The sequence below is a fragment of the Oryzias latipes genome, chromosome 21 (genome assembly GCF_002234675.1).
Source record: "Oryzias latipes chromosome 21, ASM223467v1".
NCBI lineage: Eukaryota > Metazoa > Chordata > Actinopteri > Beloniformes > Adrianichthyidae > Oryzias > Oryzias latipes.
This window is the reverse complement of record NC_019879.2, coordinates 29,647,756-29,672,631: the sequence shown is the minus strand read 5'-3', so window position 1 is coordinate 29,672,631 and position 24,876 is coordinate 29,647,756. Positions and strand designations below refer to the sequence as shown.

At 41.1% G+C, this 24,876-nt stretch overlaps 2 protein-coding genes across 14 annotated transcripts in view; both read left to right on the top strand.

Annotated features, from left to right (window-relative positions):
• Positions 1–69: 69 nt before the first annotated feature.
• On the top strand, positions 70–7,071 carry gtf2e1 (general transcription factor IIE subunit 1). The gene is made up of 6 exons (XM_004086919.4): positions 70–260; positions 727–1,030; positions 1,107–1,264; positions 3,940–4,135; positions 4,225–4,463; positions 6,036–7,071. The coding sequence occupies exons 2-6, from the start codon at positions 741–743 to the stop codon at positions 6,476–6,478; spliced, it is 1,326 nt and encodes a 441-aa protein (XP_004086967.1). The 5' UTR covers positions 70–260; positions 727–740; the 3' UTR covers positions 6,479–7,071.
• A 14,375-nt stretch (positions 7,072–21,446) lies between these two features.
• stxbp5l (syntaxin binding protein 5 like) overlaps positions 21,447–24,876 on the top strand; it is a 160,271-nt gene continuing 156,841 nt past the window's right edge. For 7 of the 13 annotated variants that reach the window (XM_023950972.1, XM_023950974.1, XM_023950971.1 and 4 more), the window contains exon 1: positions 21,447–23,291. In XM_023950972.1, the coding sequence (XP_023806740.1) occupies positions 23,124–23,291 (168 nt within the window). In that variant the 5' untranslated portion in view covers positions 21,447–23,123. The remainder of the gene's footprint in view (positions 23,292–24,876) is intronic. The other 6 variants (XM_023950983.1, XM_023950981.1, XM_023950979.1 and 3 more) reach the window with 1 other exon arrangement.

Genomic DNA, 24,876 nt, shown 5'->3' with positions numbered 1-24,876 from the left:
AGGTTCAATTCGCTAAATCATGACGTCACTCTGTAGTCACTTCCTTGCTTCGTGAAAAAAAGAAATCCCAATTTATCACTTCCGGGTTAGCTTCTACTCCAACGCTGTGAAGCACAGAACTTATGCTAGCTGTTTGGGGTTTTGCGACTACAAAATGTATCTATCTGTCTGTCTTTAATGAAAATATAAGAGACATTGGTGTGAAATGACCGGAGAAGTTGGTTCTTCTGTTTTTTTGTGAGGAGCAGGAATAGCTTCGGGTAAGAGATGAGTGTCATTTACATTTAGCGAAAGAAAAAGCTGAATTTTTATGCGGCTATGTGTTAGATTTAAAAAACAGACAAACAAATAAAAAACTGAAGCAATCGCAGTTTCACATTTGGGTGCTATTACTGACGGCATTTTTTAAATCCCACAGGAAGATTAAATTAAAAAAAATGCTATATTTATTCATGTATTTATTTAGGTCTAAATAAAGTCATCACCCTCATGACTAATTCCAAGTTTGACTTTATGAGTCAACTTAATCATTATGTTGTTTACTGTACAGATTTATCAGGTTTAGATCAAAGTTTCATTTAAATTTTTGTGTCAAAATTCGTTTCTAGACACATTTGTCAGTGGATCTTAATTCATATCCCCTATTTTATTTATGTGTTTTATTATGTATACGTTGACCCGTGGGATGAATGCTGCAGGTGTTTTCAACCTCTTCTCTCTTCTTAGCTGGAGTTCTGAAGATGATCGAACCCGACGTCCTGACGGAGGTCCCAGCGGCGCTGAAGCGCTTGGCCAAACAGGTCGTTCGCGGCTTTTACGAGGTGGAGCACGCCCTGGCGCTGGACGTGCTCATCCGTAATCCCTGCGTGCGCGAGGAGGACATGCAGGAGCTGCTCAAGTTCGACCGCAAACAGCTGCGCTCTGTGCTCAACACCCTGAAGGCAGACAAGTTCGTCAAGTGCCGCATGAGAGTGGAGACGGCTCCTGATGGCAAGACGACGAGGCACAACTACTATTTCATCAACTACAGGTTCGAGCCGCTTTGGCCGTGGTTTCACTTCCTCAGACGATGGACCTGAAAAGTCTCAAATCTTTGTTTTCTTCAGAGTTTTGGTCAACGTAGTCAAATACAAACTGGACCACATGCGACGGCGCATTGAGACGGATGAACGAGATTCCACCAACCGGGCCTCCTTCAGGTGTCCCTGCTGCTCCTCCGCCTTCACCGACCTGGAAGCCAACCTGCTCTTTGACATGATGACAGGTATGATGACACCCGGTGTAGGTACCACAACCATTCGGCCTGGAACTTCCGATCGGGGTCTTGGGACTAGTGCTGTCGTCACATTATGTAAAAGGCTGTCCGTTGGTCCGATGGCGTGTCATATAGTGAAAAATAAATAAATAAATAAATAAATATAGTGATTGGTCTGAACAAATTACGATACTACCAAAGAAGAAGAAATTAAGAAGTCTGTTGTAAACAAACAGAGCTCTGTCTTCTAAACGTGTTGTTATGATTATTATTGAATGCATGTTCGCTTATAGTTTTTTTTAATCCGTTGGACCAGTGCTTTATTGGCAGAACGGACCGGGAAGAACATTTAGCCGTGCTGACAACATTTTCAGCCACGGCTGAACTTTAACTGGAATTGCAAGCGAATTGTGGCAAAATCTCTTTATGAAAATTACAAAGAATAATGTCAGACAAAATTTATGAGGGGAAATAACTTTAGGTTACAACAGTGTGTTTCAACCAGTGTGTGTGTGGTGGGAAATTGTCCTCATTAATTGATGTAAAAACATTTCCCTCCAGGATTTCAGCTCTGTGTTCATCCAAACAGACCCTGATAAAACACTGAGAAGTTAGGAATATAAAAGATCGTAAAATACTTTTTTCTTTGTGTTTATTTGATTCTATTAAAGACACTTTGATAAGAATGACGGTACCGCCATTTAGCCGTGGCTACAGCTGTTTTAGGAAAAGTCCCGCCCCTTTAACTGTCTCCACCAATCATTCTTGGAGGCTTAATCACACGTCATCAGTCTGACCAATCAGAAGTGGTTAAAGTCTTCACTTCCTTGTTCTGATTCTGCTCATAAAGTCTCTCAGTTCCAACAGAAATACCAGCTAAAGCTCGTCCTTAGCTGGGTTAGTTTTTCCACAGAATCCGGTGTCAGACCGTGGAAAAAGTGAACAAAACAAAGAAGCTCAGAGACGAGAGTCTGTCTGCCATCACTACATCTCCCATGATGCATTGGGTCAAAGTGACAGCGTCTCAGCGCACAATGAGTTTTCTTTGTTAAACGTCTTGAAACCACAACGAACACAAACAGTTTTTAAATCTTCTGACTTAACTTTTATTATATCTTTTAGAAAAAAACAGCATGTGAGATTGCAGAGGGGCTGTAGAACAATACAGACTATGAGTTTTTCCATTTTAAATATTTTTTTGGATGCTGGTGTGCCGCAGGATTTTTGTCAAGGTTAAAGTGTGCCGTGGCACAAAAAAGGTTGAAAAACACTGGGTTAGAAAAGGGAACGTGAAATTAAAATTTGTAGAGCCCGAGCAGATCTGGACGTACGTAGTTTGTCCAAGTGGGGTTACTGTAGTGCAGTGCTTCTCAATTATTTTTTGCCAGGCCCCCCCTAGGAAAAGAAAATGTTTCGCGCCCCCCCTGACCCCCCCCCATAACCCCCCCCCACACACACACACACAGACACACTCGCGCGGTGACAATACATCAGGTCAGTATCTATAAAATTTGTATACCTAAAATTGTATCTTTTAACACTAACAAAAGAAAAAAGCAAAATAAATCCACTTTCAACAAATATTAACTTTATTTAGCCACAGAAACCCTGTTCTAGTCTAAAACAGAAAAGAAGCTGAAAGTACCTGAAATAAAAAAAATCTGTCATTCCTTATTTAAACTAGAAACATTTTGACCAACTGAACCATTTGATGCTGAAAAAAATAATTCAATCAATAAATAATATTAAATCTAAATTGATCTGAAACATTAACACAGCAGCACCAATATATTTAACGTTTTTAGTCTGAAGAAATAGGTAAAAACGTGCTGATTTTTTTTTTCTAAATGACGGATTGTTTATTTCTGATCTCATAAAAGTGCAGCTGTTTTCCTGCATTACCTGCTGTCTTTATGTCTGTCTGACACCAACTAAACCACAGGCAGACAAAGAAAACATGGATGGAAAATAAAGACACGTCATCAAAATGTCTACAATAGTTCATAAAGAATGACATTGTTAGCATGAGCTTAGGAATCTAAGGGCAGCGGTGATCTTGGGCAACAGGCAGCGGTAGCAGTGGTCCGCGTGCCCCGATTCCCCTGGCAGACAGGGCCCACACCACCCCTCCCCTTTCGTTCTCACTCGCGCAGCCGCGGACAGACAGAACAGACAATAGGAACCGAATAGTGGACCAGATTATTTTCCAAGCACTGAGCCGCTGTCACCGCTGCCCCCACGTTAAATTTGCGCACCGGACAAACCTGTGCCTAAAACCGCCACCACCGCGCGCCCCCCCTGGCATCGCTTCGTGCCCCCCCCTGGGGGCGCGCCCCACTATTTGAGAAGCACTGCTGTAGTGTGACGTTATCTTCAGTCGAAAGGATCCCGAACGGAAGTTCCAGGCCGAACGGTTATGGTACCTACACCGGAAAATGACTGAAATAAAATGAAAATGACTCATTCTTTACATAACAAACCAGATTTTTTTATAGAGTTAAAGCTGCTTTAGGATTTCTGCTAAACATCAGGTGAAGTGGACAAAAATCAGGCCATAGAAGGTGATAGACATGGAGAATAAAATAATAAATTGAGCTAAAAGATGTTGATTTATCTCCAAGTTAGTTTGGTTTAAAGGTTCCTCATTCTCACAGCTTCAAGGTGAGTTCTTGTTCCACCTTCAGGGACGTTTCGCTGCACCTTCTGCCAGACTGAGGTGGAGGAGGACAGTTCTGTCTGTCCCGACGGCAGGACTCTGGTGGCTCGATTCAACGAGCAGATCGAGCCCATCTACGCGCTTCTACGTGAAACCGAAGACGTCAACTTGTCCCATGACCTGCTGGAGCCGGAGCCCGCAGAGATCCCTGCTCTCAAACAGAGGTCTGCATCAGTCTGTAATTCTCCACTTATCGGGGGTCATCCCTGCAGGAAGTTTGGAGGACGAGAAATTAACCGAACCTTCTCTGTAGTCGGGAACGCGCAGCGGCGGCGGCGGCAAACGCCGCCGGTGGACAGCACCGGGAGGCTTGGTCCACCAAGGGAGCGTCCTATTCAGACCTGTACACCCAGAACGTGGTCATCAGCATGGACGAGCAGGACGCGCAGCAGAAGGCGATCGGCGAGGCCAAGGCCCTGAAGGAGCGGCCGGTGTGGTTGACCCAGAGCACCGTCCAGGGGGCTTACAGCGACGCAGACGCCCTCAAGAGCGGTACCGTTTCCCTTACCAATTCATATAATATGTGCCACAATGGTCATCTCAGACCTTTTAGGTTCTTCTGTTATCAGACACGGTTGTGTTTGTTCACGTACCTGACGTGTTTCGACGTCCGTCGAAACACGTCAGGTACGTGAACAAACACAACCGTGTCTGATAACAGAGGAACCTAAGAAGTCTGTTAACAATACAGGCACTGTGTGTAAGAGCAGGAGCAGAGACGAGGAACACGGTCAGGTACAGCAAAATGATCAAACAGAACCAAAAAGGTTTGATTATAATTCAGTTACAAACCAGTTCATGTTTCATGATCAGTTCCTCTCGCTGGGTCTCCGTCAGAAAACCCGTCTGCTCTTTCAAATGCCGCCTTTCGTCTGGTTAAATGAAAGTGGGCGGCGGTGGCGGAGCTTAGCAAGAACTGAAATCGACGGCCTTGACCTCCAGTTGGCTCCAGAGGACAGTCGGCATTAAATCAAAGGTCGGGGAGGCAGAGCAGACTGTCAAAGGTCAGACGAGGCTCTCAGGCTCCGTCCAGGAAGCTGCCAAAGGCCATGTGACACTCAGAGCTGGTCAGACCTTCCAGAACCATAATTGTTCAATTAAAACAATCACAGACTTGATTAGTGGGAGGCAGAGCACGGGCGCCTCATTAATAAAACCCATTTTTGTGGAAATGAAGGAATCATTCCTTCCAAACATCCTGTCTGTTTGCTTTGTTTGCGTCTGTTGTTGCCCTTCAGGCAGAAATCCTCAACCTGCAAATGATTAGAAGATTCTTTATTTTATTGATATCAAATAGTTCACTATTAGTAATAAATTGTCTTTATATTTGAAAAAACAAGAACAATTCTGTTGCCCCAGTGCCGTTTTTCAGGTTCAGGCTGTGAACACATTGTAGAAAAAAAAGCATTTTAAACTGAATAAAGATGTAACTTTTACTATGGAGTCATGAATTCCTCTGGTAAAAACCACAGGAAAGAGTTTTTTTTCTTTTTTATGCCGTTTTTAGCCAACAGTCTTATTGGAGGACATAGTTTCTGCAAAGTCAGTTTTGGCAGATTAACCCCAAAAGGCAATTTTATGCGTCATTTTCTTTATGCATGTCTTCTATCATCAGAAAAATGTCTAAAGAACTCGCTAGAAACATCATTTTCATCACAGTGGTCTTTATTTTAATTTTTATTATTATTATTTATTTTGAGTTATTATTTATTTTGAGCATACAGTTATCTGTATGCTGAGTATAAACCATAATAGCTTTTTTCTTTGTTCGTCTGGATCTAAATCATCATAAATTCTGGAAGGCAGAAATAATTTTCTCACTTTTTTCTCCTGATTTGATTTTTTTTAAATCTTTTGTCCAAAATGTCAGATTTAGTTTCATTTTAAACTTCAAAAAAGAAAAATTTCCTGAATTAGAACATGGAAGAGAAAAGTTCCTTTAGTGCAGCGCAGCCTGGAAGTAGACCGATCATTTCTTTAGTCAAATAAAAACCTGCAAACATTGGCATTGGCTCGGTTTCTGCAGATCCGTTTATGGGATGGATTCACGTTTTGTCCCCTCAGATGGAGCCGCTCTGCCTGGGGCTCAGGACGGAGCTGCAGCTCGCGATCAGACAGACGAAAACGAGGAGGTGATGCGCGCCCTCCTCATCCACGAGAAAAGGGCCGGCGCAGGACCAGGGGTGGGCGGAGCCGGCGCCTCCTCCAGACCTGCCGCGTCCTCCGCCCTCAACGCCAGTGACTCAGAGAGCGACACCAGTGAATCAGATGACGAGTTCCCCGCAGGTCCTCCTCCCATCGCAGCCGCACGGCGCCCAGAGGAGGACGAAGAGGACGAGGACGACTTCGAGGAGGTGGGGGACGAGCCCATGGTGATGGTGGGAGGTCGGCCGTTCTCCTACAGGGAGGTGAGCCAGAGGCCCGAGCTGGTGGAGCAGATGTCTGCGCAGGAGAAGGAGGCTTACATCGAAATGGGACAGAACCTTTTCCAGGACATGTATTTCTGAGCCCGGCTCACACCCAGTGTTCATCTGATGGCGGCGGCTGGAGGACCTGTGCACACGTGCACGTGTTTAAACTTTAGCAGAGGAAAGCTGTCATCTGTTAGGGAGGTGTCCCTCCTGCAGTATTTTATCCATCTGCAGTGTTTGGAAAGATGATGTCCTCAACACAAACATCCTGGTGGCAGATCCACCCAAAGTCTGTCTGCAGCCTTTACAGCTTCCTGTCTCCTTTTTGGGAGGAGGAAGAGGAGTTGGATTGGCTGCTGAAGGACTTCTTCAGAGTTGAGACTCCTTCAGCAGCGATGCCGCTCAAAAGACAGGATTAAAAAAAAAAGTCTAAATTAGTTCCACACAGAGTTTTATAGCAGTGATTTACAGTTAGATGCTGAGAATAAAAGTCAGTGTGGGTTCAGTATTAAGTGAAAACATGTTCAGAGTTACATCCTTTTTTTCCATTGCATTTTGTCTTCATGCTGCGTTCTTAAATTTCCTGCTAAAATGCCAAACTTGCAGTTTGTGGGAATCAAAGCAGTGGATGGCAGCGGCTAATTTCCCTTTAATACGAGTTTTTTGTCAATAAAACTTTTGTTCTGAAGCTTTGATTCATTTTTTTTCTCTGTTGCTCTGTTAAACCTGAGGAGTCCCCAAAGATGATTTTTCTACAGTTTTTGCTGTAAGAAAAACTACAAAAACGATAAAAAACCAGAACAGCCAATCAGAATTTTTCCTGAACATCTTGGGGTTTTTTTGACAAAAAGGAAAAATGTGCAGCTCAACATTTCTGCTGAAACCACACATGGAAAGCTTGTGAACAACACAAATGTTTGTTTTTTTGTGTGTGTGAATCTTTTCCCTCTGGTTCTGCTATGAATGGAAACGGTTTTCTTCCCTTAACCCTTGTGCTATCTTAGATGACCCCCCCCTTCCATTGAGGTGTTCTCCCTACCACGACAAAGGTGGATAAAGGTGGAAAGATTTCATGTAATCCATGGACACCAGTGAAGATCACAAATCATTGAAGAAAAAAGGTTCAGAGCACTGTCTAGTGGGTCTAGATGACCCAACTCCCATCGTTAAAGAGCCTAGGATAGCACAAGGGTTACACGATGCTGCTGTCTGCATCTGTGTCCAAATATAGACAAAGGTCTTTTCATGAGAAACTTTATTCAGTTTTAGCAGCCGCTGCAGGAGCTGTTACGAAGCTCCTTCTCTTTGTTTTGGGGACTTGTCTCTGTGACACCTGGTGTGTCAGAGCATGAATGAGGAAGGTGAGTTTAGGGATTATCCCTCCTCTGAAGCAAACCCCCCCCCCCGCCCCCCCCCCCCCCATGTGGCACACAGCCAATGAGATTAGACGCTGCAGGCCGCTGAAAACCTGGGTTCTGAGCTGCGCCGCCATTCTGTTTCAGTCCCGAGGAACTAAAATGAATTTCCTGTACGTCACGACAAAAGCAGAAACTGCAGTCAGGCTGTAAGAAAATAAGCAGGAGAGAAGCGTGTGACCAAACTACAATGTTTTAAGGTATAACCTACTTGGAGATTGAATTGTATATCTGGGAATTTTATATTATGGCTGGAAAGCTAAGAAAACTGAATTGGTCTATAGCTAAGTGGAATCTTTTACAAGCACCATCTCTCCTAATAAGGAGAAATCAACAAAAGGAACCAGTCAGGAAGACGGACCCCCGCTGCCACCCGAAAACAATGAAAGAACCACTCTGACCAAACTCAGGAAAATGGGGGAGATGAAAAACAGGAACATTTTCATTTGTCAAAAAAACAACGATAAATATGAAGAAAAAGTGCAACGTTGCACAACTCAAACAGTCTAAAAGAAGTCCAGGTTTAACTTTGAGATGTGTGAGGATGATGTCTGTGGGTTTGGTTCCTCTCATGTTCTGCTCTCAGGTTTGTGTTCTCCTGCCAGTCACTCCTGGTTCTAGGTCCTAAAGATCCTCAGCTGTTTGTATTTAGGTCATTAACCTGAGTGGCAGCTTTGTCACTCTTTTGTTGCTCCCTGAGCTCATCTTTAAGGTCATTTTTGAACCCTTTCAGCCTCGGCCTGCGTTTCAGGTTCTCCATCCGGAGGTTCCTGATCGTTATGACCAAATGTAAGTGTCTGTTACCTGGGGGGTGAGTGACTGTGCTTGAGCGCGATGCCGAACGGTGAGAAGGACTATTTCTGAAATGTTCTTTGTAACAGTGAAGGTCACTGTCTGTCTGAAGGGAGCCCCCAAAAAAAACAACAACAAAAAAAAAAACGATGACATAATTGCAGACAAAAATGGGGAAAAAAAAAAAAGAAATGGGTGGGAAATCGCTAATGGAGCCCCCCCCCCCAAAAAAAAGTACATATCCTCTGACGAAATCAAAAAACATGTCAGGGATATCCAAAGGAAGTTTTGAAATCATTATGGGATGGCCACAGGACCTATGGCTGGCATTATGTGACAAAATGAGAAATTTGGAAATTTTCCCGTTTTCCCTTTATTTGGGAAAAGGAAACTTTTTTTTTTTAATTATAATTTTTTTTTTGTTCGAGTTATTTTTCACCCCCCTGGAGTTTTGTTGACATAAATTTCATAGGAATTAAATAATAATATTCCACAGGACTTTTCATCCAGCATTTCCTGACTTCATTGGGGATTGGGGGGGGGGGGGATTTTGATTTGATTCATTGATTTATTTCAAGCATTGTAGTCGAAGGAATAAATAATTTACCCATATTTATCAAACTCATTACAGAAATGTTGAAATGCATAGTTTAAAAAGACAGAAAATAAAACAAAACAAAAAAGTCACTTAAATCACATTTGCTAAATGAAATACAGTGATCATTAACGTTGATTTATTGCTTGAAAAGGAGCAGAAAGAAGCGAATTTATATAATCCCACCCCTGCTCAGTTAATTTATTTTATAGTTTTACAGTTTTTGTAATCTGGTTCTGATCCAACAGATTCTTTCTTTCATGATTTCAGTAAACAGTAACAGTATCCATTATGTAATAATCATTGATTATTAGAACACATGATCACAATAAAACGGTAATCATTGCTACACATTGCAGATCAAGTAAAGAAAATCAATAGTTTATTGATTGTAATTTAAACATTTCACTAATCATTATTGCACATTACAATGTAATACTCATTGGTTGTAATTAAAAGAGCTTTGATTCTTTCAACACAATCAAGTTTACACATTTTTGGAAATAATTTGGAATCATTCAAACACCTGTTGATCCTTAACTCCTCTTATCTTCATATCCTGAAATCAGAGTTTCTTTCTACATTTTCTTAAATATTTGGATATTTGAACATTGTCTGAGCTCATTACTGAACCCGTTCCAAAGTTTAGTGCCACACACCGACACACAGAAACTTTTCTTTGTGGTTCTTATCAGTTTGATCTTGAAGTTCCTACATTTCCTCAGTTTGTTTCTTCTTCATTTTCTAAAAACTGTTTCTGGATATTGAATGGTAACAATTTCACACTGACTCTGTATACAAGTTGTTGGTGTAAAAATCCACAAGGTCAAACAGTTTTAAAAGTCTAGATTGATTAAATAAATTGTTTGTATGATCAATATTTCCGGCTTTATGTACAATTCTGACGGCTGGTTTTTGAAGTAAAAAGAGAGGATGAAGTGAACTCTTAGAATTATTCCCACAAATGTCTATACAGTAAGTGAGATATGGTAATATCAAAGAGCAGTACAACAAATATTTACTGTTGTGTTCTAATATATTTATATAATATATTATATTTAAATATATATTTATTTATGATTGAAATCTCTTTCCACTCTTTGCAATTACAAGTTGTAGATTTTGAATGCCGTGCTCACGATGAGCTCGCAAAAGTGGCGTTCTCCTCTTACTTGCATTTTTATTTTTATTTTTTACGGGATATTGTGAAAATGTAAAGCATGGAACGTGGCTGAAAAAAATGATAGGATATGAACATATTAGGAGTGTGGGCGTGGTTACCAAATAACCTCTGTGACTAAGGAAATCCAAAAGCTTGCTTCTGCAGATTCTTCTGAAACTTCCTTAGATCTGCTCAGGATCCTCACGTGACCAAAAGTAAAATGGTTGCTATGGAGACAACGCCAACAGAAAAGCCGCCATTAAAAACAAACGAACAATAACATGCAGCTCTGACCAGCCTGACAGGGATGGAATGGGGGGGGGGGGGGGGGTCGGCGGGTTTTCATATGTGGGTCATAGCAAGTAAGTTCGGGTCAAAGGTGGGCGGGGCTGGCGGGTAGCGCCTGCGGTCTATACAACTCTGCTCGCAGCTTTAATTCTGTTTGCATTTATTTTGAGATTTTAAGGGTTGTGGGGTTTCCACACATGCTAGAGGCCACTGAGCGTTGTCGTGTTGCTGGGTTCATTCAAAGAAAAGCACTAAAAGTTCCATGGTGAAAACAACATTTCTTTTTGAGTATTTAGCGGTGAGGAAAAGAGTTTATCATTTAGCTCTTCTTGAGTTTGGCCTTAATGCCTCTTTAACCCACTCTTTGACCCCACTTGAGAGTGGGGTCATCTGGACCCCAAAAGATAGCACAATGGTGAAGAAGCCTTTCAATGGGATCAAAGCGTCTTCCTTTGTTATTGGTCTTTTTCTGAGTGTACTTCAGTCATTTTTACAATTATGAATGTGTCAGCCAGCATGATCTTCAGTAGAAACTTGCTGCATTTTCAGTGGTTCAGGTTTTCTGTCTCCTTAAGGGCCCCTGTCCTCCATTTTTCTTCTCCCTTCTGACTTAAGAACCTAATTAAAAAGATCCATTACTTGCTAGACGACGACACAGAAAGTGCTAAACAGATGTGTCAAACGGATGCAAAAAAAAAATCCCCTTACAGATATTTGGCTGAAAATGTCAAGAGAATCTGGGTGAGATAAAGACCTGTGGGGTCGCTCGACAAGCCCATACATTCGTTTTAAGTTGAGAGGATGGACACCTGTAGGGAAGAAGCTCAAAGGTCAGGATGAAAACAGGACCGGGGCTCATTAAAACATCCTCTGCCCTTCAGGACAGCTCAATTAAAGTCCCAACCTCCTGCTGGTCCATTGATCTACCAAGGCAGGTCTCGGTCACAGGAAGGGTGGTGGGAACAACAGGGAATTTACCAAAAAAAAAGTCATAGAAACACTGGAGAGCAGCTAGACTGTGTGCTGATACAAGCAGGAGAACTGGGGTTTGACATTTCTTGACCTACTTCCTTTAATGCTCTTGTGGAAGAAAAGAGCAACTGAATTCTAGAGTTTATTCTGACATTGTTTTGGTTTGTGGAGTCATACAAAGGCATGATGTAATGACTGATGCTTTACAAGATTTCCCTGAGCAGATTACATAAGGATTGATTGATCGCAGGTGCCCCTGACACTCCTGATCCAATAAAGCCCAACGATTAATGACTTACCGGTAATCATCCACCCTGCCTTCCCCATCTTTGTGCCTGCAGTTCTCTTCCATTACCTTCTTTTGAGCTCCTGTGAAGATAGAAAATGACTCTTTAGCTTATTAATAGTATTCAGATATTTACTAACAGAAACGTTTGATCAGATTTGTTTCCCACGCAGAGCAATACAACAATGAAAAGAAAAATATGTCTCGTTGCCTCAAAGTTCCACTGTGATCATCTTCTGACCTATAGTGTCTGCAGTGCTCTTTTAATTATGATTATGTCAGTTTTAGGCAAAATAAAAAAAAGATTTTCTAGGACATATTCCTGCAGAGCGACAGGAGTTCGGTAGGAATTCACCTCTGAGTTGAGGGGGACAATTGTTGGTGCAGAGCAACCCTGCCCGCCTTTCCCAGCCTACGTTGCCTGATTTACAACAATTTGAATAAAAAAATAAATAAAACCAGAATCGAATCTTTGTAAATGTCCACCACCATCAGAAAAATGCCACTAGATGTTCAAAAACCAATTCCATTGGAGTGGCTCTTTAGTGTCTCCTGTTCAGTTTCTTATCCTGCTTCTGCCTTGGTTTACAGCTGTGACTCCCACATTTAGATGCTTTTTCTTAAAAATGTTGATGGAAAACTTGGCGGAGGTTTTGTTTCTACAAGAACTGTCTGGGCGATTACGGTTCTGTATTGAGTTTAAGAAATGGACTCTCACCTTTCATGCACGTTGTCACGTAACAAACAGTCGGCTTTTTGTGAAAAAGGTGATTCAAACCGTAAAAATAACAAGAATAAAGGACTAAAAACTGGTGCAACATTTATTTCATTTGTAAGTGACCACGTTGCAAGCGGGTTTATCCGCTCAGGCTTCCATGGCGTGCGTTAAGTTCTGATAATGCACACTTGGTCGGCCATTAACCCTTACATATGTGAGTCCAGAAACCTATAACGTCTTTTGGAGAACAAACGCTGACCGTTGAAGAAAAATCAAACCAAGGGCAAATGAATGACACTGAAGTTATTATATTTTTCTTATTAACAGTTTTCTTTGCAGTGAGCCTCTGTAAAAAGAAAATAAATGGCATCAAATGTTTAAAACACAAAAATGAAGAAATCTACTGACCATAACAACAATAATTTAAAGACTGCGTTGGAACAGAAGTTGCTAGAACTCAGAAATATATAGATTTTTCTTTGCATTGTAATTGAGGGTGGAATTAAGTCGTTACATTACATTACTTACACTTTCTTTTCTTTTTTGAGGTTTTTTTAACATTATTTTGCAACATTTCACACTCAATAATCTAGTTATTTATTCATGAGAACATCTGCCTTCAAGTGATCACAGCTTCTGCTGTGTATCCAGTTTACCCCAACATCTGTCTCAGCTTCTGTGGCACCGGAATTATTTTTTAAAATGGTCTTTATATATCAAAAAGTGGGCCATTTTCTTTTTAAACCTAAGGGTTGTTGAATGCAAATATTGACATCAACATTTCCTTTAATTTCCATGCATTTGTGTATGCTTTGTGTCTGTGTGTGTGTGTGTGCATGTTCTACATTTCTTTCTCTTCCTGCTTCTGTAAATGATTTTGAATTCCTTTTGTCTCTGAAAGATGAAGCTGCTTTGGCTTCTTAATAAGTGGAGTGTATGATGGAACAGCGGGTGAAGACCAAAGCATGTTGAAACATGTCTGAGCACGATAGTAATTAATCAAACTCCATAAAAGCTGTGAGAAACTGATTAGTGTACACACAGAAATGTAACCTCATGTCTTCGGAGTCCAGTAGAAGCAGAAGCTCCTAATCGGGAACGGAGGAGACGGCTGCAGTTGTAGCCCTATTCATGTCCTTGCTTGTCACAGCGCATCACTGCTCCTGCACCAGCTGAATGTGGATGTTTGTCTCATGGACAAAAGGCTTGTGGCAGTTTTGTTTTCATCTGTGATCGATCTGTTTGAGAGATTTTGATTGGCCAAATCTTAAAAATGTTGGTGTGGAGCGGGGGTCTGAAAGGTCATTTGTTCCTCCCTTTGTCCTAACAGGTTCTTCAGTCCCTGCATGGTGTCACCAGCGCCCCTTCCCCCTCCTCAGCCTCAAACTGTCTCTTCACGTGTGTCTCATAATGACCATTGAAATGTCCAGACCCCATCATTCTGCAGGAATCCTCGGGTTGCCTTCACTGAGCTCACCACTCTCTACTCTGACTCCTGATGTGCTACAGCCAAACAAATTTAAATGTTTTTTGAAGGTTGTTGCAAAAAGTGAAGGTTTAACCCATAGAAAAAACAAGGTTAGGGTCCTTGAAAAGTATCATCCCTTTCCTAGTTTTTGCCAAATATTTGGCATAACACCATTATTTTGAAATGCTGGTATTTTATCTGCAAGGAACTGAACTGACTGAAAATCTAGCTCTACATTTCCAGAGAAGCTCAGCAACATAATGGTGCTTCCTTGAGGAAACCAACGCTTAGCTTCACTTTAACTCTGAGAACTTTATTCTCCTCAGCAAGTTCTTTACTTATAATATGCTGTCGTTAAAATGTGTCTTATTAAACATAATCCTTAAATTAGAAATGTTTAGCACACATTAAACCATAGAAAAAATTACAAATCCTTTCTTTTAAGCTCCAAACAACTAATTGACAACAGGTCAGCAGAATCTACAGTCTGAAGCTGCTCTTTAATTTTAAATTGAACATTTCTTAATCTGTGTTTTTCTGTTTACTCCTAAGAGGGTTCTACCTCAACATTTGTCACCTGATAGTTTTTTAATTATTTTGAAATTGAGGATGAATAGAAAACAGATCTAATGATTTTAAATGCTCTACTTATGCACTGAGGTATTGTGTAGCATGTGGATAAACAGTGAGTCTTTGTGTACTTTTTAATAGGGGACAAATGAATAAAAAACAACCCTTTACTTATCAGATTCAGACTGAAAACCAGTTCTTGTCTGATGGCTAGACTTGGTGTTGGAAGTATTTTGACGTTACTTTAATATCCATTTGAATGAATTCCAAGTGTTTGAAATGAAGCTAAACATTTGTATGCAAACGGCTGTAGTGGATGAAACAGACGTACTTCTTTGAGACTATTTTCATGGTTTCATATTGATGTCCGTTCCCTGCAGTTTCTCAGTAAAGGGAAGGTGCAGATCATTTTCCCTGAACACTGCAACCTAGGATTTTGAAATTGTTGGCATAGAAGACCCTTTGGCTATTTAAACTTCAAAAACACGGGGAGAAAGACGTCAATGAGACCTCCTGCGGTGCTTGATTGGCTGCACTCAAACACAAAACTTCAGAGGCGACTGGAGGCAACAGAAGGAGGGATCTTTACCATGGCAACCAGGGGGACTGGCTGAAGTGCCATCATTTTACAAAAAACAACTTCTAGTTTTCAAGCGAAAAGTCCATTTTCTGTGAATATAAATGGTTGAACTTGTTTGCAGCTGCTTCTCCGGCAGCAGGGATGGATTTAACATCTTCAGATCTGGGGTCCACGAGTGGACATCCCACTTTGGGTTATTTTATAGTAATTATGATTGTGCAGTTCTTAGGCAAAATCTGAAAACATGTTGTTTTCTAAGACGTAGATTCTGCAGAGCAGCAGGAGGTCTTCAGAAATTTACCTGAGTTGTGGGCGGGACAGCTGGCATGGAAGTAAGCTACTGCTGACATCCCAACATCTTTGTTTACATCTGGGTTGTCCAAATCCCGGCCTTGAGGGCCTGCTAGTTTTCCAGAAATCCTGCCTTATCTGCAGCTGATTACCTGGATCAGGTGTGTTTAGCCAATGAGGAGCTTCAATAACAGGTTGGTTGGAAAACGTGTAGGACACCGGCCCACGAGGCCTGGATTTGGGCACCCCAGGGGGGTATTCCAGAAAGCAGGTTATGCTAGCTCCCACGGTAAGTTTGAGGCTAAGGAAGCGGATAACCTCAGCTTCCGGTTCCAGAAATGGATGTATGTTTCAGTGTAGGTCAAGTTGCCATAGCAACTCATGCTCTGAACATAACCTGGTCTGGAGCAGGTTTAGTTGAAGGTTGGTTTGTTTACAGAGAGGTGAAGCAGCATGGCGTGTCCATTTGAAGATGATTTAGTGGATGAAGAAGTTCAGATAATACTTTTTCCACCGTGAGAGGGTGATAAGACCACGTTTGGATGTTGGAAAGATAAACTTTTTTACATTGATCTTACTTAATTATTTGCTTCAGTTAAGATAAATCATTTTTTTTAGCTAAGTCAGCTTAAAAATAACACATAGTTATCAGACATTTATTTTAATGTCATTCAAATTAATTCAATTAAGTAGGTGTAACTTTGGTGCTGCTGTTAGATCGGCACCGCAAGGGATTCTGGGATACTATTCCCTTTGCCTGTCTGGACGGATTTGGGTTTAAGTGTGGGTATTTGACCAAATGTGTGTCTAGTTATTTTATCCTGTTATGTTTAATTCTCTCAGCACCATGAGTGAGAGGATGAGTTTATTTAGCACCCCTACTACTGTGAGGTGTAAGGTTAAAGTCCCAGAAATGGTAAATGATGTTATGTTTCATGTTGTGAATCCTTTTTGTTTCATTTTATGGTTATAAAAATGAGTACCGGTTTATCTGCAGGCTCAAACTTAGACATGAGAGTTCAAGAAGTGCAATAAATTGAGATGGAAAAAAGATTATTGAATTGAAGTAAAATGACATTTAGTTAGATAAATATGTAAATTTGAGTTGTAAAAAAATATTGAGTTGGGTAGATGTAATGAATTAGGTTGAAAGAAAATTAACTCAATTACTTGTTACCAATTGAAGTAATTATTTCATTTAAGTTGGATAAGTTCAAAATATGTATATATGAGTCACAATGAAAATAGAAATGAGATAGAAACTCGTGCGTTTACTTTGTCCGTTCTTTTTCTCCAAGCAGAAACTCTTTCTTTTGCTGATGATGCAGCCGTGTTACTTTTTTGATGGACGTATAATCTTCATACGCCGTCATTAAAATCTTCGACTCCGTCTCACTGAAGTATAGCGCTCTTTTTTTTTTTTTTTTTTTTCCTCCACGCGTTTCCATGATGATTCTATTGAGAATGTCCTTATGTACCTGCTGTGCACGTGCATTAACCCAGGGTTACCAAGTCGAGAGTAAACTCATATCCGGTCTTTTGGAACAGACATACCCAGAGTAAGCAAGTTCAGGCGGATTTCAGCCAGAGTTCAGGGTTAAAGTCAGTGTAGTTTAAACATGCCTTCTGGAATACCCCCTGGTTTACATGCTCTCACGCTAGCTTACAGCCTTTTACAACGCCAAGCTTACATTAGCGGTGCAACAAAACTGGCGAGGCATATAGACATAGCAATAGTAGATGTGTCTGATTTGGAGACTTTGGCGTAACCATTTCAGTTGAGCGCCACAAATGGGCCTTCCTCAACTGCAGTTTTTTTGTCTGATCCTGATCCATCGCCATTTGGGAAAAGAAATACTCAGAAAGACAGTTTTAATCTTTTTTTATATACAGTATGGCCTCCGTCATGAGCAAAATGCAACATGTTAAAAAGCACTTTTTTTTTTTATTAGAGTAGGTCTTTTAACACAATGTACTGTGTTGGAACTAATGCTGCTAAACTCATTGGAACTCACAGGTCAGTGAACGCCCCCCAATGTGAGCATTTTGGAGACTTTAAAGCAGCAAACACAGTTCAGCTGACAGAAAGTAAGAAATTGGCTCTAAAGCAAAAACTGAAAGTGGCCACAGCAAATCTTTTCCTGTTCAATAATGATTTGAGAAAATTAGGAGTGCATTTGCGAGCTCATTTAAATGGAAATGAAAAATCCCTCAGGGAATTGCCTCAACTCCCAAACCTTCAATTACTCCACCTCAACTTAATTCTAAGGACAAACAGGTGGGAAGCTTTCTTAATTGGAAATTGATTTAAATGACTACTTTACATGGCTTCACTCTGCTTTTAAACTCTAACCGTCTGCTACTTTATCAAATCACCCAGCGGGTAGTAATTGGTCCAAAGTAACTCGACATACTGGTTGGTGGTTGGGAAGAGAAAATTCGGGAAGAAATTTACGAGTGGTCATTAGAAGCAAAAAAACAATTTGATTTATCATAAAAGAAACATAAACCACATCTGGTTGGATTCAAATAAATGTTAATTATATGGTGTTAAAACTCTGAAGTCTTTGCTTGATGGCAACTAAAAGGTGTGAATTTTTTTTCACGTCTGAATTCTTGCTCAGGTGGAGCTTTTTCACACTACTAAACCCAAAAGACTTAATAAATGTGACAAAAATGTCAACAATGCATGAACAAATGTTTGGAAAATTCACTGAAATGAATGATTTATGGTTTATTTGAAGCATTAATTGTACACAATACAAGAGGGGGAAAAAACAAACGCATTTGTCAAACTCATTCCAGAAATAATGAAATGCATTCATGAAAAACACAAACAAAAACCACAACATACTTTGCTTCTTTTCAGCATGAACATCTGTCCATACATCAGCAACTCGCTCGTTAATACATGAGGAATGTCAGCAACAGCATCAAATGCTGCATACAGGTTAAGACATCAATATTTGAAAACCCCAATCTGTGATCCAAATGTAGACCAAAGGTCAGCCCCGCCCACAATCAAAAATTTAAGACACAGAGGAGGAAAAAGCTCTGCTGAAATACTGATGGATGCCTGCTGTAAACACAGATGCATGAAGGATTGTCCAAATTTGATCTGTTTTAAACCAGACTGAGGAGTTTTTAGTTAAATTCTAATCAATGGAGACCTAAAGAAAAAGTAAATCAAGTTGGATTTAAAGTGGTTTAGAAGCTAAGTTTGCATTAAAATAAAGATTAGGGCTTCATCTCCAACTGCACATGCTGAGACTTCAGTGGATAAATGGACACAAATCAAAGATGCACTTGCTGATAAAAAGCCATCATTGCAGTTTCTGGAGCATCGAGTTCAAATGAAGCATTTAGGTTTCACAGGTCAGTCCTGTCTTCTTCTAACCTGCAGTAGGGACTGTCAGAGAATGCTTGAAGCCTAGGTTTGCTCTGATGGCTTTGGTGAGGATTCTGGTGGAGTCATCCTGTCCTTGTTGCTAAGCAACACCTTTTAGAGGAACAAGAACAACATGTTTGAGGGTTCCACTATAATGCTGGTGCCACTGATCATGTTTCCGCTTCAGACAGCGGGGGACGTATGCCGGCAGATCTGTGAATACCAACCTCACGGGGGCACTAGAGGCAAGTTCTTCCACATCATCTCTTTGATGATGACAACAATTGTGGCGTGTTGTGGCCACACAGGTAACGTGCGAGTCATCTGTCATCGCTCTGTTGTGTTCAAGTGTCAGTTTCTGCTTAAATCCTGCAGCCTCACATGATGTTTGGAGAGCTTCAAGACAGACACACGCACCCTCCAGTTAATCTGACGGCTGCCGTCTACAGTAATGACTTAGCCCTTATCAACAGTCATTATTCCACATTTGGCCTTGTGTGTGTGTGTGTGTGTGTGTGTGTGTGTGTGTGTGTGTGTTTTAAGTTCAAATTACTTGGACTGAATTTTAATTACATCTGCTCCTCAAAATTAATCAACCTTGGCAAATCATCTAAGGTGAAGCTGAACAGAGGGGCATCATTTTCCATGATGCACAAGCCAAGCATTGAGTCATGGTCCTGAAACTGCTGCTTTCTGTTATGATTATTGTTATTTGGCCTTTTAAGAAACTCTTTTCTTTTCCTCACTGTTTATCTTTACAGCCAAATGACAAATTACCAACACAAAAACATTTAGCCACTAAACTAAATTGCAAGTTCATTGCCATCACCATTTTCTGCAATCATTTTGTCTTTAACAAAAGACTGACCTTTCCTATTCTTCATTTAAAAATAAATCTGCAAATAATTTTTGATTTTTAATTAAGAATGTTTATCCAGCAATTCAATTCAAGTTTCAATTTAATTTTTTATAGCACAATATTTACAATAATAGTCGTCTCAATGGGCTTCATACTGGTAATTGTATAATAAATATGAATCATAAAGAACATGAAGTCATACAATTCAGTCGGTAATGACTAAACTAAACTCAACTGGGCATTCCTTTAGACCCTCCTTCTTATAAAAGAAGAAACTTCAGGAGTGTCCACATGAAGGAGGCATCCTCCCCCAGGATGGACAGGTGATGTACCAGAACTCTTAGAGACAATTCCAATCAGCAGCGACATGATTTTCAATTCTTTGAGCACTTAGAAAACCCAAAATGAAAGCTTTAACCTGATCCCAGACCACCTCAAACCAGCCCTTATCCCAGGTAAAAACATCTGCTCAACCAATTTAAACTCGCTTCTAACAACCTTAAGTTTAAATGCTGATTTTTCTTGTAACAGAGAAAACAGCTGCTTATTGTTTTAAGGTCTTTATGCTGAAAGTGTTCCTTAAATGTTTCACCAGAAAATGTAAAATTATTCTTTATGAAGTCAACCAGCCAAAAAATAAAAGTATTTATTGATTTAAAAAATGAAAGAAAAAAGTCACATTCAATACATCAGTGATTATTACTTGAGCTGCAGAGAGGAAAGCTATAGTCTCACGTCTTTTCTCCCTCATCGCTAGGAAAATAAAATTATCCACTGTTGTTTACTGATTTTGTTGTTACATCTGCAGAATATCCAGATCCCTTCTACTCACCTGCTTTGGACTTTAGAACAGAACAGAGGAACCATTCTGACTATAATACCAAGCATGGCCAGAAGGCAGAGGCTGGTGATGTAAGGGCTTATGCAACATCACTAGTCTTCAAAAATCAAGTGGGGTAAGTATTGTTGATCATTTTTCCTCCTCCAGTGCTGGAGCCCACACAAGTATGTTCTCAGCAGCATGTTTGGCTGGGATCAGCTCGATTACACAGAGAAAAAAAAGCTACAATAGAGCTCAGGAGAACTGACAAAGCGGTCACACTTGGTCTTTAAACAGTGCACTGCAGCTTGTTTATAAGCCAACTCCAATAAAATAGTGTATTTTGGTTTATTGAACATGTTCTTGTGGCATTTTTCTAATGATGGTGGTCATAAATAAACTGCATTTCTGAATTTTTCCTTATTCAAATAGCTGTAAATCAGTAGCAGACAAAAATTTGGAAAAGATCAAATTTTGTGATGCAGAAAATACACCAATAAACAAATAGATCCATGAACGTCTTTCTGAAATCTGGATCTAAACATTACGGCTGGATAGCTCCGATATCGCACGCCATTTTTGTTGTACATTTAATGTTGGCTTAGGAGTGTGAGGAACTGTAAATTGGTATAAGCGTGTAAACAGATGGGTGATAGGAATAGGGGACACAGGTTTTATAGTTTTTGGCCAAAAACTGCATAATTATAAGTCACGGACCACTGGGAACGCTTTGAAAATGGAGAGGATTGGAGTGAGACTTGAAACCAGTCTGAACTTTTACAGTTGCATGCTAGTTTTCCTGTGATCTAACATGAAAACAAATCACATCTACTGAAGGGTGAAAGAGTGACGTTAGCTATAACAAACGGGTTCCGGGAACAGCTCTACAGGTTAAGTGGTGACTACAAATTGTGTGTGTTTGAGGGGGGGCTGTGTGTTTGCAGCCATGCGATGGACGGATGAACTCCTTTGAGTTGGTTCGGCCTTTTCTGTGACTCTAAACAGGAATAAGCAGGTTTACAAAATGGACGTTTGATCAAATTGGAGTTGGGGACAATCTGTTACCGAGACAAAAAAAAATGCTTTACAAGTGTTTGTTTAAAAACTGGACAGTAAAATGTGTTTTTTAATCATTCGCTAGTTGTCACAGCCCAACACACCAGCTTTATTGTATTTTCTTATCAGGTTTGCCCTCATATGTCTCTTAATGTTTGTGAGGTGACTTCATGTTGATCTTTTGTTATTATTCTGCTTTTCAAAAAAAAGTAAAGCTTAATTGGATTTAGTTTCCACTTTTGCTCCATACAAAAACATTTTTTCTATTATTTCTACATTGAACTAAACACACATCTACATTTAAAAAAATCATTAAACAAGTTTTTTTTAGATCAATATAGTTATAAGAGTGTTGGAACAAACCATTTAAACTTGAATTTAAATGTGGCGTTTAATCAAAATGCAGTTGTAGGTTTGGAGAACTACAAAAGCCAAATTTCATCTGCATATACATGGTTGAGGTCTTACAGATTGTTTCCTAATGCAAGAAAATTATGAAAAATAAATAAATGCAGTCCTTTTTCATGTCTCAAACCGAACGGCTATAAGTTACTTTTTATAGTAGTTTTTTTTTTTTATTCAGATTTTTTTCCCTCCAAAGGAAAAAATGAAAAACCCATCATGCTGTTTCTCTGAGGAAGATGGTTTCAGCCAATCGTTGAGGAGAGGGAGGGAGGAGGAGCAGAAAGGAGGAAGAGCTGGGTGGGGGGTGGGGGTAACTGCCTATGGTTTTTCAGCACCGTGGACAGCTCCCGTCACTTGGATCGGAACGCAGGCGCGGTAGCGACCCTTTACCGCAGCTGGATCTGTTTGAAAACCGACCGGGATCTGACCACTCATCAACCACGCGCCAAACCTTAACTAAAGACCCCCTTCCCCCGCCCCCACCCTGGCCCCTTGTCGGTAGTTTGGCGGTGAGTGAGGATACCAGCTTCCTGACTACTCTGCTGCTGCTGCCTCTGCGGCTGCTGGGTCTTCTTCCTCCTCCTGTCCCTGGCGACCACAACCACTGCTGGAGAAGACTTCTTTCGGAGGGCGGGGGAGGGGGGAGGATTTTTCCCGCTGGAAGTTTACCTTCTTTTTTTTTCTTTCTTTTTACTTTTTCCTACACTTCTGGACCCATCCGCTTCCTGTCCGTGGACTCTGTTGAGATGCGGGGTTGGTTTCCGGGCTCGGGAGATGCTGCTGCCGCAGAAAGCAAACGGAAATGAAGTTGAGTAGTTTCAAGACCGACAGACCTGCATCTGCAGCATCAGCGTGCGCAGGACTCCTTCAACTCCCTCTGCTCGCCATGAGTCTCATCTGTGACTGCTCTGTTCTCCCCCCAGAATAAAATACTTTCAACTCTGCTTTTGCAAAAAAAAAAAAAAAAAAAAAAAAAAAAACAATAGAAAAAACAATCAGCATCTTTCTGTTAAGCAGCGTGGGAAAACAAAGACAGCAGTCTTTCCCTCGGGGGAAAAAATAGACCGAGCGACAAGATGAAGAAGTTTCGGAAGGTGCTGGACGGCCTGACCACATCCTCTCCAGGCGGGACTATAGGGACCCCATCGGGCGGCAGCGCGGCCGGGACCCCCACCGCGGCGCCAACCCCCAAAGAAATCGACGTACAGGAGACGCTAATATCAGAAAACTTTCAGCTGTGCAAGGTGGGTGTGTAAAGCTATGGGCCTGCAAGACTGCACTGCAGGCAAAAGCGACGTTATCCCTAAACGTGCGCGTGCAAACATCTCATGGAGGAGCGAGGGTGGAAGTTCAGTTCAGTTCTGAAGCTGCTGGTTCTGATCCGGTCGCTCTGTGGATTAAAAGTTCAGCACCACGGCCAGCTCCGGCCAGCAGTCGTGGTTTGCTCAAAGCTGCAGCGTGTTTTCTTCTTTATTTGCGTTTTTTTTAAACTCGATACGCTCCGTTGTTTAACAAAAAAAAAAAAAAAGCTCCACAAATTGGTGCGCAGGTGGTGCTCTCCCTCCCAGCTCCCATCAGTATGTGCAGCACAGCTCCAGGCTGCAGAGGCTCATGTACATGCGCTACAAAACAGTGCAAGTGAAGTCAATGAATAGCAGCATCCCTATTGCATCAACGAGCAACACGAATGGTGTGGGAGCGATGACATAACTGGTGTCCCTCCCTTGCAAAAAAAAAAAAAAAAAGTCAGCGGAGGGGCCCTGCAGTGCTGTTCTAGCTGATGCGCTTTTCACTGGGAAGGAGGCAGAGAATGAGGGAGGGGTGCTGAATGGAGGGGTGGAGGTATTTATAGCCGCTACTGCCGCCCACTGCGGTCCATTTTCTGGATCAATTTTGCTGCGTTTATTGTTTATCCTCAAAGAAACGGGGGTGAATTGCGGATATGGCTGTGAATAATTAATTAAGATGCGGGGGGGTGGGGGGTGGCTTGTTTTGCAGAGCTGTGTTATTGCTGGGTAGTGTGTGGTGCTGGTCGAGGAGGGAGTGGGCTGGAGGGGGGGGGGGGGGGGGGGGGGCTGAGGAGGGAGGTTGATTCATAAGCTGAGAAGGATGCTGCATAGCACCCTATGGCTGCAACAGAATATGCTAGAAGAGGGAAGTGTGGTCGCCTGGTCCTGCGCTGCACCCCACGGCTGGCCGGATTTTTAAACTTTTTGAACACAAAGGCGAGAAAATAGAAGCATGCTTTCCACCAATGATTCTTTCTTTTTTAAACAGGTGTAGGAGTGATGCCCTCCTTTGTGTATATGTGATAAGAAACATGTTCTGCACATCATGTTCAGGAAATAACAAAGAGGCTTTAGTGACTATTTGAAGACAAATGCACGCCCCTAAACGTGTGCAGAAATGTCCATTTAAATATTTTTTTAAGCAGCATGGTCCTCTAAGAAAAGGATTTAAATAAAAAATAGAATCTAAAAATGTACATACAATGACTGTAAAAAAAAAAAAAAAAAAAAGATTGTTTATTTCTTCTTTCCTCATTTAGCAGGAATTCTGCTTTCTCATGTCATGCCGGAAGGATGTTGTGCAAACGAGCACACGCAACACTGCATAATTAGTAAAACTCTGTCTTCCCAGACCTTTTTCCTCTCATTTGCAGAGACAGACATATGATCAGGGTGCACACGGGAAAAACCTTTTAAACGTTAGTTTACATTCGTCACAAATAATAATAATCATAATAATTAATTAATGAATTGTTAGTGTTACAGACATTTAAAAATACCCCACAACGCATTAGCCCAAATATTTCTTTGGTGACATTTT